The 17,460-nt window shown below is 40.5% G+C and overlaps 1 protein-coding gene across 1 annotated transcript in view; it reads right to left on the bottom strand.

The window, feature by feature from the left end:
- Positions 1-2,719: 2,719 nt before the first annotated feature.
- Positions 2,720-17,460, bottom strand: part of sipa1 (signal-induced proliferation-associated 1) — a 37,797-nt gene continuing 23,056 nt past the window's right edge. The window contains exons 8-15 of the mRNA XM_079648670.1: positions 16,491-16,501; positions 15,468-15,947; positions 14,432-14,561; positions 14,216-14,339; positions 12,064-12,162; positions 8,640-8,712; positions 6,759-6,837; positions 2,720-5,441 (exon numbers count right to left, since the gene is read on the bottom strand). Of these exons, the coding sequence (XP_079504796.1) occupies positions 5,298-5,441; positions 6,759-6,837; positions 8,640-8,712; positions 12,064-12,162; positions 14,216-14,339; positions 14,432-14,561; positions 15,468-15,947; positions 16,491-16,501 (1,140 nt within the window). The 3' untranslated portion in view covers positions 2,720-5,297. The remainder of the gene's footprint in view (positions 5,442-6,758; positions 6,838-8,639; positions 8,713-12,063; positions 12,163-14,215; positions 14,340-14,431; positions 14,562-15,467; positions 15,948-16,490; positions 16,502-17,460) is intronic.

Genomic DNA, 17,460 nt, shown 5'->3' with positions numbered 1-17,460 from the left:
TACAGACTGATCCAGATTTGAACACTTCTGTGACAGAAGTGGCGCTACGGCTATTGGGCCAACTCCACCAATCAGGAGGAGACAGCCACGGACATTGCCGTTGGAAAGCGCTGGAGACGCTGTAGTACATATGTCAGGCCTGTAGATGGTGCTGTTCTCACAGAATCAGCCCATGCAAAGACAGTGTTAAATTGAGCGAAATGAGGAATGGCTAAAATGCATGATCTGTTTGGTATTTTGAAAAATAAAAAGTATAAATATGCCTTATATAGGTATGGTCCTATATTATTCAAATATAGCATGATAGGTCCACTTTAAAAGTACCTCAAGCATGACCTTCCCCATGTGTAACCAAGTATATTTAATCTAGTACTCTACTGAAAGCAAAGGTGTAAAATATCCCAGAATCTAGAAAGATTCAGTTACATTTAAAAGATATCCAGCTGAAAAACCCAGCCCAGTGTTGCTGATTCTTGTCCTGTGATAGTAGCAGGCACTTACTCCAACATAAACAGTGAACATGGCTGTTGTTAGTACTCACACCCTTTCTGTGAGTAGCTTCATGAAGACTGGTGAAGGGCAATGAGAGCCGGGCAGAGTGCTGGAAGTTTGTTCAACCATTTTTTCCAGGCTGGATGAAATTCTTGGAATAATATATAATAAAACAAGTTATTTTACATTCATATAGGATTTGGCGTCATCTATCATTGAGGTTGCAGATTGACACCAACTCATTACTCATCTGCTCACACGCCTACTTTCATATTGTTTACTCAAACATCTGCATGGATTTAGATGAAATCACTAAACAGAATATGCCTATAGTTTGAAAATGTGCTCCATGACAATATCAGGGTAAAGTTTAGACCATAATAAATCAGGCAGGGTTAAGCCATTCTTCATAAAGGGGACTATAGATAATTCTGTTCAGGTGCTTATACGAATTTGAATGCAGGATTTTTGAGTTCTTACTCCACCGCTGGACTTTCTCTTTTATACGAAAAATACATTTTTTATACCTATGTAAATATACATTTGTTTTATTAGAACCACATTGTGATTCAATTTCTATTTGCACATACAGTATTTGTTTTGCTTTCATTCTATTTTATAAATTGACATATACATTTTCCTTTTGCAGCCAATCTGATTTGGCCATTACACCCACCTTCAGAAAAATAATGTTGATGCCTTAAATCAACATTGTTTTAGGAAACAGACAGAAGAGATGGCCCCTCACTTTTAGTATTTATATCTAGCAATATAAGTAGAGGTGGAAATGAGTATCTATATAAAAAAGAGGAGGTTAAAAAAGGTGGGTACCACTTTACAATAAGAGTACCCTTATAAAGGGTTTACAAATAGTTTGCAATTTATTTATTAATTAGGTTTTGAACACTTTATAAATCATTAATAAGCTTTTATAAGACATGAGATAAAAAGGGTGACTGTGACCGGTTGCTTGAGCCCACATTTATCTGTACTGCTAAGCCTTATTATAAATGGTAGTAAGTCATTAATAAATGGGAATATTTTTTACACTTTACAATAAGGCTCCCTTTTGGCAACTGTAAATGTTAGTACCTCATAGATAAATGGTCATAAGGAGATGCCAAGAAACATCAAGATGGATGGGGGGAGAATAAACTCAGTGAACAACAGACACCAAGGATGACGGCTGATGAAGAAGACAAAGTAAGCTAGGTAACCAATATAAGACTTAGTCATCTTGCCAAATAGTGAGCCTGTGTTGATGTATTACATTACATTACTTACATACTCAATACTGTGGACAATCCCCACAGGAGCAATTTGGGTTGAAGTGTCTCAGGGACACAACGACATGCTGACTGCAGTGGGGTTTGAACCTGGTTTGAACCTGTATGATAACGATGTTAGAACTGGTTTATAAATGGTTCTTAATGATTAATAAAGTGTTTACAACCTAATTAATAACCTAATTATAAACCCTTTATGAATCCTTTATAAGGGTAGTCTTATTGTAAAGTGGCACCAAAAGGTAAAATCTCTTGTCGTGTAACGTCAAAACTGTGAAATCATTTTCTCCCTGCTTTCAGTTGAAGATTCAGCTCTATTTCACCTCCAGACTCCAGTCCAACATGTGAGACCATCAAGACGTCTGCTCCTGGACAAATTATCCAAAAGTTGTGACCATATCCTAATATGACAACATGAACAATAATAATTAAAAAAATAGTTTAAAGGTAAAACACTTTTTCCCTCTTGGTTATTTCACTCATGCAAATAATTAAAAAGTAAACATAACATATCATTGCGCTTTTAATCGTTTTCTGTTAAATCTAAATTAAATAGAGGTGTAAAGTGAGAAATTGATTGCTTGAAGTCTTAATTAATGTGAAAATGTTGTTTTTTCTCTAAACTATTCCAATTCCACTAATTAAAAAACTTTTTTTCCATCCCTCTGCTGTCTGTGTTGGATAGAAAATATAAAAAATCTCTGAACTTTTACTCGATTACTTTTTGTTTATCCTATTATCTGTCTTTTAACAACAGCCTCATATTTCTAAGGAAGCTAGCCTGCCTTCGGGCACGTTGACAAAAGATCTGTATCAACTTATTTCCATATTAGTAGATGCATTTGATGCCCAAAATATTGTCGTTCCCCCCCCCCCCCCCCCTCCTCATCCCTCTGAGGTCATTGAGCCACAATCAGATTTTTTTTCTCCAAATACTCCGCTGGATTTTCTGAGACCATTTATTTTTAAATACCAAAATAATCATTCCTTAGAGGAAGCGTATACGCCATTCAACACATTCATATTTCAACTGCATTTCAATGCATCATCAGTCATTTTCAGCACTGTTTTTCCTTTTAATTTGCTTTTAAAAACCATATATTTGTCGGTTTGCTTCTTGAACAATCGGTACTCAACGAGCTTATGGTAATTCTTCAGACCAACAACACACATCTATTATTATCATTATCTGTTCTTTCGAGTGTAACTTAATGACTTTTTCCTTGCACGGCGGATGAAAGACCAGATGTTGTCACAGTCTCTTCGAAAATCCTTCATCTGCCACAAAAAACCCTCAGTTAGTGAAACCAAAGACAAAAGAAATGAGGTCACTAAGCTGGGTTAGCATACATTACATTTTCTGATAGGCACAAAGTCAAAGAAATAAGCCTTCACATAATCAGAGCTATGGCTGAAATAGCTAAAAACTATAATAATAATAATAAGACCCAAAGTCACATTTAGCAAGATCAGCAGATTTTGTCATATGGTTGATGGTTTCTTACAAAAGAAATGTATAACCAACCTTTCCTTTCTGCCCTGTTTCACATTTTGTTTTCCTCAAGCCTTCCCTCCAGTTTAAACAGCTACAAGAAAATCCACATTTGCATGATTAATAAGTTACATTTTATACATACACACATACAGAGGGGAGCCTGGAAGTTGCTTGGCACATTCTCATGCTGGACCAACCTCCTACAATCTAAATAACTATACTGTACAGGACACAGTAAAACAGGTCTTCCCCCCCCGTCTCCCCGTTGAGTCGCGAGGCTTCAACATGTACAGGAGAGGAAGCAGGACGCCGGCATTAGAACTTCTCTGCTTAATCGTCCTGCAAAAAGGAGGGCATACACAACCCCAATGCACTAAGTTAACATGGAACAGCTGTACATACAGTATCGTCACATACTGATAACGTTTAGATTCATAATTTAATCTGTATATACTGTTAATATGCTGGTACCAGGTATTCACAGTGACTCTAAAATTAAATTACAAGAGGAAGTTTTTGTACAAGAAACAAGAGAGTCTGAGTGAACGTTTGGCATCCCTTTTTGTCGGGGTTTAGTTTGTGGACAGTTCGGTTTTATTTCGGTGGGATTCAGGAGAGCTGCCTGGGCTTTTTTCATTGGCACTGGAGGAGAAGAGCTCCGACTCCTCTGAACACGCATTTCAGTATCAGCGCCATCAGCAGTGGACACAAAAAGGTGAGGTAAGGGGCGAGGTCATATCCACCTCCTTATGTTGACATAAATGAAGTACAGTACAGTATGTGCCCCGTCCAGTGATGATTTAACAACAACAAAAAAGGGCAAGAACGACACAGAAACACAGTTACTCACACATCGGGGGTGGAATGGTAAGAATTCACCTACCTCATCACCCATACTAAACAATTACCCGAAATAGTCACTGTAGACATCCGCCAAACAATATTCTGTATTATCTCCAGGTGCTTTATTCTGACACCTAAAGCTATTTTGCCAGCTGGAGAACAACAAAAAAAAAAGCTGCCTTTTGGACGTTTGTGTTTCAGGCCAGCAGGAGGAGGTCTTCTACAGTATGGCTGCTACAATAGTGAGGTTAGAAGAAAACAGCTACAGGCAATCATGGGAGGAAGCTGAAGCAGTTCTTTTCCTGCCATTGTCTGCGTCTTCACGAGAGGTTTGACCCTTTTCAGTATCCCTTTAATACTGATTTCATACATACTTCCAGGAGGAACAAGCATGCTCGGTTCTTTTTGTTTCCAGTTTACTTCCTTTTCATGTACGAGCTTTTTTAAAGATAGTCTCTCCCTAAAAACTGAGACGTGAATGGGCAGAGAGTGATGTCCTTACATAACAGGCCTTGCTGTGAGGCTAGTCAGTTAGCATCATTCCATCTTTTGAAGTGGAATGCTGCCTACAGGCCTGTCATTGACACGTTCCCTCTTTTTTTTTTTCTCAAGGCCTTCCACACTATCAGCGCCGGGGCACAGCCACACTCAGACATTGCGACTACACGCTTGGCAGAGAGGAGAGCAATTACTACCGTTCACATATATTATCGGTGATATATATATACACTTTTGGTCATTTCAGATAAGACACCACCAAACATGCTATACAGTGTCTCTCAGTCTTAATTGCCACTTTTTATGCAAGTGCTATTTAGCCCAGCTCGTCAAGTATTTGAAGCAAGGTACAGGAAGAGATGCACACAAACAGACGCACACGCACACACACATCCACGCACGTGCTGTCTGGCACACACTGAGAGAAGCACTCTGGCATAGCAGCAGCCCCCAGAGCTGGTCAGTCTATGAATGTTGAAAAAATGTATTTTCTTTCTTTTTTATGGGTTGATTTTGCATACTCCCTCCCCAAAATGCAGGTCCAGGATTCAAGACTGTGAGAGTACACAGATCGAAGAGGATGCGTGTGTGTCTGCCTTACGAGCAAAATAAGTATACTGAGCGTACAGTACAAGCCGGTACGGTTTGCATCTCTACGCTGATGTGTGTGTCTCGGTGTGAGGCTAACAGGGCTTGTTGACGTTGCACAGCAGCTCGGTGACTTTGATGAGGCGAGCCACCGTGCTCTGAGACTCCTCCTGCAGCCGCTGGTTGTTCTGCCGGAGGCTCTGCACCTCGGCCTGCAGCACCGCCTTGTCCTCCTTCTCCTGAAAGACATCGGCACACAACAAAACAAAAGCCGTCGCTCAGATCGCTGTGGCAGGCACGGGAGGGGAGCGACAGGTACAGCGGTGGCTTTAAGGAAACTAGTGGGCACACATAAACACAGAGCTTGAAATAAAACAACAGCAACAGTGTAGACCACGCTGCAGTGGAGGAAAAGGAACCCACAATCCAAAAAGGTGAACTACTGAGACACTGAACTGATCATTGCTGTGGCGGAAAATCAGATTTGAAATGACAGGAGTCAAATTTGGGTTTAAGGCTGCTGGTCAGACTGAGAAAGAAACAAATCAGCGGCTATAGGGGATGATTGTTTTTCATTATTGATTTATATTTGTCAATGAATGAAATGTCACGTCAAGAAGTATTGAAAAATTGACAACATATTAGCCCAGAGCCCAAGGTGACAGCTTTAAATTGTGCTTTCCGACCAACCACCCAAAACCCAAATATATTAGATGTACTGATTATATCAAACAGAAAAAAAAGCAGCACATTTGTTTCATTCGTTGCTTCATAAACGACAGACGATTTATCGGTTATTTTAATCAGTTTAATTTTCTTTTGAGCAACTTACTGTTTGAGCATTAAATGGGTGTTTTATCATTATTCTTGAGTGTTCATAGACTCAATGAATTGTTGAAAATATTCATTGGATGAATCAATAAAGAAAAATAGTATAGTTAAAAATAAATAGAAAATGTTCCATATAGTAGGGAGAAATAATATGTTTATATAATATGTGTAAACACAGAGACAAATACAATATTTACCAAAAGTTCTCAACACAAGATCGTGAGATGTGGTTGACATCTCGACTTTGTGTTGAGAATTTTCCATTTCTGTTTCTGAATTTAAGAATAAGACTAAGGAATTCATTACATACAGTACTTTTACATACATACATTTTTAGAAATGTACTAGAAAATATTGATAACAGCATTAAAGGAGTTGTCGTACATACATTTCTTTTAAAAGTAAGATCTTTTAATATTTAAAAAAAAAAATCTTAAATGTTACTGTACAAATTTACAACAACATAATAAATAAATAAATGCTTTTTGAGTGTTTTTTTGTATTTAATGCATCCACAGTGAGCCCGCTGGGACTTCAAATGGCCGAATAGCCGGGAGGTTTTCTACACGTAAACAAAAGCCTGCATGAGAAAATACAAATCGTCTCGCACAGAAGCGATAGAAGCTGAACAATCGAAACTCTTTCTCCTACCTGCTGACTCTCCCGTGGGGCTCACTGAAAAAGTAACTACAGAACAGAAGAAACATTCATGAAAGTCAAAGCACCTTTTGCAGGTCATCCTGCAGCCTCTTCAGCATGGTCTCCAGCTGAGACACCTTCTCCTCCAGGTGGCCTGGAGAGTCACTGCAACGAGAGAGGCAGTGACACTTCGTCAACAGCAATCACAGCATTCCGAATCAAAAGGGCAGACATGGGTTAACGAGCGACGAATCAACAAGATGGATGTCTTCACTGTTGCATTTCATATAAAGTATTTTATTATATTTCTTTAGTAAAGTTATATTCCCCTGTTATTTCGCCTTTCTTCGTCTCATAGTAAACGTTTCCATTACTGTGATCGAGCCGTTCATCACCGTGGTGGAGCTGAAGACTCCCGTTCCATTAATGTTCAAATTATAGATCAATTGCTAACATTGACAGGCAGACCCTTTTCAAGTGAACAATACCATCCCATCAGGCATTTCCTCTGACTGCTGTTATACAAAACAACGCTCCTTGTCTCCTGGTGATCTGAACAGCTTGATAATGCTTTCGATTGAACAAATCAACATTTCTTCTGGATTCAAGCGTATTTTTAAGTTTGAAAGTTAACCATAAAGCCAGATATATTTGTGTCATGATTAGTTTAAAGCAGGGGTGCCAAACTCAATTTCATTGCTGGCCACATTAGCATTATGGTTGCACTCAAAGGGCCGGTGGTAACTATATAAATATACATATATAAATATATAATATATATAAAATAATGTATAATTTATATGACATTATTTCCTCTGAATTGGATTATTACCGGATAGGGTAATAACTTAGTAATTAACTACGTCTGAAAGCAGAAGTCCAAGGCAAATAATTGAAAGTTTCTTCAGTGTGCACGTCACAAAACGAGATGCATTGTGGGACATGTAGTTTATGGGAAACCTGCTTCTGTAAAGTGGCATCTAACCGTATAATAAACTTATTATATTCTTTGCAAGCTCTTGCGGGGCCACATCAAATGAAGTCGCGGGCCGGATTTGTCCCCCGGGCCTTGAGTTTGACACCCCTGGTTTAAAGGGACCGTGTTATCTTTCTGGGGTTTTCCCTTTCCTGTAGTCTGTTATATAGGTTTGAGCGGTTGACCAATAATAGCAGAGCCGGTCAGCTAACCAATCAGAGCAGACTGGGCTCTGGTTTCAGACAGAGGGTGAAAAGAGGTGCTGCAGCACAGGCAGTATGAGAACAATAAAGACCTTTTGAACATTAAAGCAAGGAGAAATGTCACAGTAGAGGTGCACAATACTAATGTGAACCTGAACAGGAGAATAATTGGTCCTCTTAAAAGCTAATTTGTACAATTTATCCAAAAGTGCAATTTCAAAGAGATTATTTTTGCAGATGTCTCTTTTAGTCAACACATATCGTCTGAATCTAATTCTGTTATTCACCTGTTTTCATATTCTGACCTGTACACTACGTGGGAGGATATAAACTGTGCTTGTGAATCCTTCAGACCTCTTCTAAGGAAAAGCTTCCCGTTGGAGTTTACTTATTTGTTATTGACTCGTTTTTCTGGTTTACTTCTGACCGATAGCTCTGCTCACTTGCCATGTTGAGACACAGCACGGAGGAGAGAATAATGAATAAAATGGATCAGAGCTGGAGTTTAACAAAAAGAAGCCCACAGCAGTGAGTCAGGCAAGCTGTGCGTGTGCGTGCAGAAGTGCATCGCTGAGTCAGCAAGAGCGCTCTCTTCATAGGGGGAGAAACCATCGCATTGACTCAAACAGTTGGACGTGGCCGATAAAGTCTAAATAATTGAGAGAGAATAAAGAAGTCGAGCTGAGGAAAGGGACGTGTGCAAAGAGTCAGTCAAACAGAAAACCAAGATACTAAGGACAGAGGTATTGAACCGTCTGGATCCCCCTGAGTGTTCTGTAGCAACCCACCTGTCCTTTGAGTCTCTGAGCTTCCCGTCCGTCTGGTCGACTCCGGCTTGGGAAGGGTCTCCGGCTTTACGGTCTGTGGGAGAGAACATCATCCACATTATTGAAGTTTAAAATAATGAAAAGGAAAAAGCAGAGGGAGACAAAGTACGGATCATTTTTCTTAGTAAATGCTGAAATGTATCAAAGTCAACTTTAGTGTCAATTCCTTTATTTGTGTTACACAGACCCTCATACATACAAGCCTTTACAGCCCCTTAAATATCTATACACTTACTGAAGCAACTAACCTTCATTTAGAGTGTGGAACCATCACTCTTTTATATAGCCAATAGTATGGGGACACTACACCACTACAGTGATTCCTGAAAATCACACTCGAAAGCCCCCAAAAGTACCTACTCTATATAAGTAGGAATTAAAAGTACTTGTGTTTTATTTGAGTATCTTTCTCTGATACATATTGAGAACAAATGACCGTAAACTATTTAAAACCCTTTTGAAATCGTCACAAAACTGACCAGTTGACTTTTAACAGATGTCCTTATTTGGACATATGAGGATCTTGTAAAAATGATGCATTGCTGTGGATTAAACGAGCCGGTATACAAATATAAACAAATAAGCACAACCTTTAACATCTACACAAGGAAAATGCAACATACACCTCAATGCAGCAGTAACACTAATCCAAACATTATTCATTTAGCTGACGCTTTTAATCCAAAGCGACCTCCAATAAGTGCATTCGACCAAGAAGATGTCATGTCTCGGAAACTTATTATGAAAGTGTATTCTTTATATGAGTTGTGTCCCTTTGTTCTGTGCCCTCTGTCTTATTGTGAAAAGTAATTCTCCCTCTCGTTTCAGGACTCCATGCTCCCCGCCCCGGTGTGTCTCCTGTGTTCTTGATTGTTTACCCCGCCCTGATTGTTTCCACCTGTGTCCCTCACCTTGTGTATATATTGTTTTAGTCCCCACCTGTCCAGTGCCAGTTCGTTATCATTCATGACCACATTCAAGCCTGCTCCTTGGTCGTATTCCATTTTCATGCTCCTGATGATTGCTATTAGTTCTTCCTCGAAAGAGTGATTTTGTGATTCCCTGTTTTGTTATTGTGCTAAATCCAGAAAAGTCTTTATTTTTGAACACCACCTGAGTCTGAGTTGTGCATTTGAGTTCATGCCTCTGAGTTCACCCCTTGACAGAAGATACAAAGTAGAAGACAGCAGAATCATATAAGTACATCAGGTTTCATAGAGCCAAACCATTTCAAGAAATACTCAACAGGCTTTAGATAAGCCAGTCCTGTGTTAGTATATAAGTGCTTAGTTATTATATAAGTTCGTTTTTTTTTTGTATCATTGTATTGCTCGAAGTAAGCTTTCTGCTGTCCTGATGTCAATGGGGAGCTCATTCCACCATTTTGGAGCCAGAATAGCAAACCCACGTGTTTTTGGTGATGGGAACTTGGGTCCCCCTCGCAGTGCGGGTGCAGCGAGTCGTTTGGCTCGACCGATTATTATACAGATTAAGTACTTTTGTTTTTCTTTGTACTGATAATATTTACACATATTTACTTTGGTACGGTTTGATTGCAGGACTTTTACTTGTAGTGGTGTTTTTCCCAGTGTAGTTTTTGTACTTTAACCAAGCCAAGGATAAGAATACTGCTTCCACCCACGATTACCACAAAGCCATCTTATTATACTACAGTAAGAGAGGTGAGCAGATCAATCTTGCACTAATGGACATTCCCAAAGATATTGAAGTGTTATTTTATATATATTGATTGTATAGTGCATATGTATAAATGTGTCTGCTGATTGTGTATACATAGGATATACATATTTTATACATATTGTATTTTTGTATGCGGGATTGTGGGAAACGGTTTTTCGATCTCTCTGTCTGTACACACAAACTGAAAGATTGACAATAAAGTTGACTTTGATCTCCAGTTCCTCACAGAGCCTCCAGGGACCAATTATTATATAGAACGAGTACTTTTGATAATTTTTTTAACTGATAATACTTACACATATTTATATAAGTAACATTTAATTGCGGGTCTTTTACTTGTAGTGGTGTATTTCACAGTGTTGTTTTTGCCCTTTAACTAGAGCCAAGGATAAGAATACTGCTTCCACCATTGATTACCACAAAGACATCTTATTATACTATTAACCCTTTTGTTGTGTTCAAAAGCTGTTTTAACTACATCATAACTAACTTATAATGCATTCATAACCGTACAATCCTGTTGTAATTTAATGTTATGGCCCAAAACACATTACACCACATATTGCACACGTGCATGTGTGTGTTCAGGTTCAAGTGTTAGTGTACATATTCTTTGAGAAAGGTTGAGTTCCCGTCGGGGGAGGGGGGGCAGAGGGAGGTGAGATCAGGTGCATGTTTCAAATAATTCTTGTTACAGTGGATGAAGGGGGTGGGGGAGGGGTGTCTAAAGTCAAAGATGAATCTTGATAGAGAGTCGAAGTCCCTCCCTCTCCGGTGGACCTCCATGGGACCTTACTTCGGAAAAAGTATGTATTGAAGTCAATGGAGAGAGAAAGATTATCTTTCGACCCCGTCTGAATTGTGCCACGAATTACACATATGATGCTTGTCAATTTAAAAGATAATTTTGCCAGTGGAACAAATTAAAATGTGTTGTAAAACTGTGAAGTAATACTTTTTTTGTGTGAAACCGCTCAATGAACTACATCTCCCGTCTCGCACCACACACCAAGATGGCCGTCACGTTGGCACATTTCACTTCTTTCTTTCAGAATGAGGTGAAAAGTATTAAAAGATGTGAACATCACTCCAAGTGTGGGCATGTTGAGAGCTGTGCACACACACAAGGGGAGGTAGTCGGTTCCGTAAGAGCCAGCATGCGGGACCGGGATTCTGGGATTTGTAGTCTTTCTAGTTGCGTATTTTTCATAGTCTTATATTTCAACGGTTTTACGACAAACTGTGACTTGGAATTGATTTTTTAAGATTGACAAACATCATATGTGTAATTCGTGGCACAATTCAAATGGGATCGAAAGATAATCTCTCTCTCCCCATTGACTTCAATACATAACTTTATCGAAATAATGGGTCGGAAGTAGATGGGTAGGACTTCGCCTCTCTATTGGGCCAAATTTGACCTTGAGTCACCCAAAACAGATCCCCAGACCCGAACACCAAATCATACACTTTTTTTTTTAGAGACCTTCAGACTTAGCAAAAATTGTCAAAATCAACTTGTAGTATACAGTAGCTGTTTTGGAGGATATCATGAAGCCTTGTTCCGATAACAAAAACTAGAGCGTAGTTATTATATAATTTGGACTTGAAACGGGTCACGGGAGACCCCAACACAACATAAGGGTTAAGGTAAGTGAGGTGATCAATATCTCCAGTTCCTCACCCTCTCGGGACAGAGCCTCCAGGATGCTGCGGCAGGCGGTGGCCAGGTCTGCGATGGACTGCCACTCCTCCTCCGTGGACTCTGTCGTCTCTGAGAGAACTGAGAGAGAGAGAGGAGGAGATGTGTCACGCTTTATAATCAAACATATCTGAGTGAAGCAAATACAACACAGCAGGGACGATACAGTGGCACCGCAGACTTTAATCAGCTGTTCTACAATAACAAAGAGCCACCACTGGGGGATGCTGCTGTGTTAGAGCTGGTCACAAACAGGGGCAGAATACAGAGGGGGGGGGGGGGAGGAAATGTTATAATGCCTGCAGACTTTATAAGACTTTTATTTGATATATTGGCAATATAATGTTCTACCTTTTGGCTGCTACTTTGATACCGATATGTTCACTTATAATGCTGCTACTTATTCTCTACCATGGATGTGTACTTATTTGATTATATTTGTATTTATTAATGTGTGCTTTCTCTTTATTTAAAGGTGGGGTAGGTCATTTTGGAGAAACCAGCTTGAGAATTTGAAAATACACAACTGGAAAAATCTGCCACTTCCTTACAGAGCCCCTCCTCCAACACACACGAACGCGCACATGACCAATGAGGGCACGAGATAAGTCTGTTCACAGATGGAAGGCTGACAGGCAGGTAGGCCATCCAGTTACTTTAGCCGGGCCGGCTCAGATGATTGGTCGTGCTTTTTACAGCGCCACGGCTTCCACAGATGACATTTTTTTATGTATTTTTTTTGTCAAAGCATTTAATATATTCATTGCTATCGGGATGTTAAGAGCATTCCATGGAATATAACAAAAAGTGTATCTTGAGCCGGTTTCTCAAACTCACCTACCCCACCTTTAATACTTATATTATTTATGTTAGCTTTTTATTTTTGCACTGTCCCTTTGCTGTGACAATGTAAATGTCCCCGCTGTGGGACAGATAAAGGATTTCTGATTCTGGTTTACATCACTTAAAAAATAATTTAACACAGCTTACCAAAATGAAGTAGATTGAAGTAAAAATGTAAGATCATGACCCAAATTTAATTTGAATTGAGGTTGTGCTGTGATTTCAACCATCTGTCTGTCTGTCATTTTAAAGTGTGTTTGTACTATTAATCTCTTGTCTTCATCTGTAGGGGGGGGGGGGGGGGGGTACAAAACAAATTGACAACTTGCACACCTGTTTTTTTTTTGTCCTTGAAACTGTATGTGTTGTTTAAGAAAAAGGAAAATTCAAGTTAAAAAATAAATAAAATAATTTTTCGTAAATATCTGCAAATCTTTCATTTTAAGAATGACTTTTGCTTGCTCCTTTTTTCTAGATCTGCTCTGATGGTTTTGCATAAGCGAGGACTTCCTGTGAAAGAACGCAATGTAAAACAATCAGAGGCGGCCCCCCCGCACAAACTCAGATGAGAGGATGAGCCAGCGACTAAAGGGTCTCAGCGGAGGCAGAGCAGATGGTGGAAGAGGGGCTCCTTGATTTGAGGCTGCCTAAAACTCCACCTCCCATCTGTCCCCCTTTTATCCCAGCCCTGGCAGGGGGTGGCAGCAGAGCAGGGGTGATATTAGATTAGCGGAATAGGGGGCAGCGGGGATGAAAGGCGAGGGACAAAGGGGGGATGCAGAGGGAGAGGGCAGGGAGCATAATGGGGTTTCAATCTGGAAAAAAGGGACTCCAATCAGGCGGGGATGATTCGCTAACATGTCTAATTGTTCCATTTTGGCTTTATAGGAGCAGTCAGCTGTCTGAGAAGGAAGCTTTGTTTTAAGTGCATGATCAGGGTCACATAGTAATGTCTCCTAATTCAGGGTTCAAGGCTTTTATTGTCATGTGTACATATTAGATATATCAATGGAAATCTTAGGTCACAGGCTCCTTCAACAGTGCAACACAATATAACAGATCAAATAGTAAATACAACAAAAAAAGGATATAAATAGTGCAAGGAGAGTCCATATACAAGTCAATGGAATATGATATATTAGAGAAATCATTTTGTAAGTTGCAAACAGATGTTCTTTCAAAAGTTCAGGTGTTTCAGTCTTATGGCCTGTGTGTAATACACATTTATACGTTTATGTAACATTCCTTTTGTTAGTAAGATTTGTGATGTACATTAGCAGGAAGTACTTACTCTTGGTGATGGAGTTATGAAGACTTAGGGCTCGTGAATTTCTTTCGGCGCGGTCTAAACACGACAGGCGGGTCGACGAGTCACTCACCGAAGCTTTGTCATCACCAAACTCAGCGGCCATGAACTGAAGGCGAGAGATACAAAGGGGAAAGGACAGTGTCAGAGAGGGGAGGGGGAGAGAAATGACTCAGATGTCCTCTCGTCTCCGTCCCTCACCTGCTCGTCCTCCAGGGGAACATTGGGTTTGACAGCCAGGATCAGATCAGGCATGGCCTCCCTCAGCTCGCCGCCGTCGTTCTCGTAGATGTGGCGTTCCCCCTTCAGCCCCACGTTGTCGTACACGTGCCTGACAAGGTGGCGGTGGGGGGGGGGGAAAAAAAACACAAAGCAAATCTGCTGTTGATGCTTCGTGACATTTTGTTTTCATCCAATCCAGAGGACAAAGCAGAAACTGGAGCATTTTTGTAATCTCCGGCATGGCTTAGATTTAGGCCTGATTGATGTTTGCTACGCTACACACACAAAATCATCTCTCAAAAATATCATATCTGATGCAGTTTGGGGTCAAAATATTCTGCTCTGATTTGCGGGAAAAAGCATTTTAATATTATCCTCCTGAATATTTTTCTTTATGCACAATTTCCTCTTCAATCTCTTGTGGCTTTTTCAGGGTGAGACCTCATGAGAAATGATTTGTCCGGCAGATACAAATATGTTAAGCTGTTTTCAAATATGAGTTTATCTCCCTCCTTGGAGCTTAATCCTTGGCAAACTTCAGTTCGACTGCCAGATAAGGACCTCGATACTTAAGAGGATGAGGAAATAGTGAACAGAATTTAAGTGATTGGTTAATAGAAATGTGTTTTCGTTGTTGTGCTGCCCTTGTATTGCTGCCAACCATTAACGGTCTGGACAAAAAAAAGTATCGATACTGATGAGCTGGATTTATACTGTGCAACCGTTCAAAAGTTACAAAACAACATTTCAATGGAAACATTATAAACCAAGTGACTTTTCCTAATGTAAAGCATCCTTCTCAGTGACACACATCCTCTGTGTCCTTTCTCCATGCCCTGTCCTTCGCAGGAAAAGTGACGCACCGAGCGAGATTAAAATTGTGATGAGTCAGCCTCAGCTTCAGGATATGTTCGGCCATGCTTGACGATTTAAAAGCGCTTTTACCCGATGGTCTCACAGTGTAACTACAAAGATTAAAACCTCTTGTTATGTGTATTATCTCTCCCTCACTTACCTATCGCACGTGTCGGTGTAAGAGCAGCTGCGTGTGAGATGTGAGAGGCCTCCTTCTTGGCTCTGATTGGCCGGCTGCTCCTGCAGGGAAGTGGCTCGTAACAGAGGGAGGCTGGGGGGTGTGAGGAGCGACCCGGGACTTCTCTCGCTTTGCCCTTCATCACACCACCGCCCTACGTCCTCTTCGTCCTCCACCTTCACCTCCGTCACATCCGCTTCAATGACCTCACTCGCCTTCAGCGTATCCTCCTTCACTTCCTCCACCTCCTCTTCCTCCTCCTCCCCCTCTGCTTCCACCTCTTCCTCTTCCTCTTCCCTCTCGTCCAGCACCCAGGCCTCTCCGGACTGATCCTCTCCGGGTTTACACTCCGCGTCCTTGATGGCCTTCTGGTAGAGCTCGGAGAAACTTCTGCAGCACAAAAAAACAACGACAAGCTGAGTAAGAAGAGAGTCATCCCGCCTCGTCCAGCTTCTCATCGCACTGTTTAGTCATCGAGAAGCCAAAAACAAATCTGAGGCGTGGAGAAAAGTGCTATATTCGTCTATTTGATTCCCTCGGAGATTACAGAGCAACACTTCCTATCAAGACGTTTTCGTGCTTTGTTGTTACAGAACAAACGTAACAAACGTTTAAGTCCCGTATGAAGACCCACCTCTTGTCCCTCCCTTTCGACTCAGTTTGAGCTGTTTTATCGATTGTTATGCTTTTATTTGTCTGTCCATAGCCCTTATGTGATCCTTTTATCTATTCTTATGTGTGCCTTTGATCTATTATTGTAATATTATATTTTATTATAATGTTATGTCTGCTGTGAAGCACTTTGGTAAGACCCTCTGTTTTTAATATGTGCTATAGAAATAAAGTGGATTGGATTGGAACAAGCATATCAGGACTCAAACATGAATGAAGCGGTGGGATCCTCTGAGGATGCGGCTGCTGCCAACTTTGAAACGAAAGAGCTCGGTCCACAGCTGCTTCTTGCCCACCCTTTGATTTCAGTTTAATGACAAGTGTGCTGTTTACATTGGGACCGACTGTGCCAGTGTGATTAAGGATCATTAGAGGGATTGATTGCTTGTCAGACAGCTGGTGTGACACTGACTGCAGGCCCGGAGTGACACTTCTCCTGTTTTACTGAACTTACTACTAACCCCCATCCTCCTTATTTGTCTACCTGTCTCTCACCCTTTCACTGGGACTACTCTCTGCTTTCTGGAGCATTCTGTATATGAGCCCTTTCATTGGAAAAAATGCTGCTCCAAAAACAAGTTATTAAATCAAACAAATCAAAGTTTATTTATAAAGCGCATTTAAAAGCGATTTTTGGTCGGGCAACAAATAATGAAAACAAGCTGTTTTCACTTTAAATAGGTACAGAAATCTGCCAATAGAACAAGTGAAGATGTGCTTGGTAAGATTTCTTGAAATAAGACGGGATATTTAGATAAATCAGATCTTGTAATTAGCTGGGAGAACTCATTTTGAACTATATTTGACCAGAATCAGGAAATGTTGTGTTAGAATATAGAATATAAGCCGCAAATGCTCAAAGGTGTTCTGTTTTCTGATGTCAGTTGGTGATTTTCTGATAAATATGTAAATATGTTTAATCTGAGATACAACTCAAAATAAGATGTTTTGACTTAAAGGTGGGGTAGGTACGTTTGAGAAACCGGCTCGAGATACACTTTTTGTTATATTCCATGGAATGCTCTTAACATCCCGATAGCAATGAATATCTTAAAAAACGTCATCTGTGGAAGCCGTGGCGCTGTAAAAAGCACGACCAATCATCTGAGCCGGTCCGGCTAAAGTAACTGGATGGCCTACCTGCCTGTCAGCCTTCCATCTGTGCACAAACTTATCTCGTGCCCTCATTGGTCATGTGCTCGTGCGTGTGTGTTGGAGGAGGGGCTCTGTAAGGAAGTAGCAGATTTTCTCCGGTTGTGTATTTTCAAATTCTAGCGCACTCGAGCTCGTTTCTCCAAAAGGA

The sequence above is a fragment of the Notothenia rossii genome (assembly GCF_949606895.1).
Source record: "Notothenia rossii genome assembly, chromosome: 9".
Classification (NCBI taxonomy): domain Eukaryota; kingdom Metazoa; phylum Chordata; class Actinopteri; order Perciformes; family Nototheniidae; genus Notothenia; species Notothenia rossii.
This window is presented reverse-complemented; position numbering and strand designations above follow the sequence as displayed.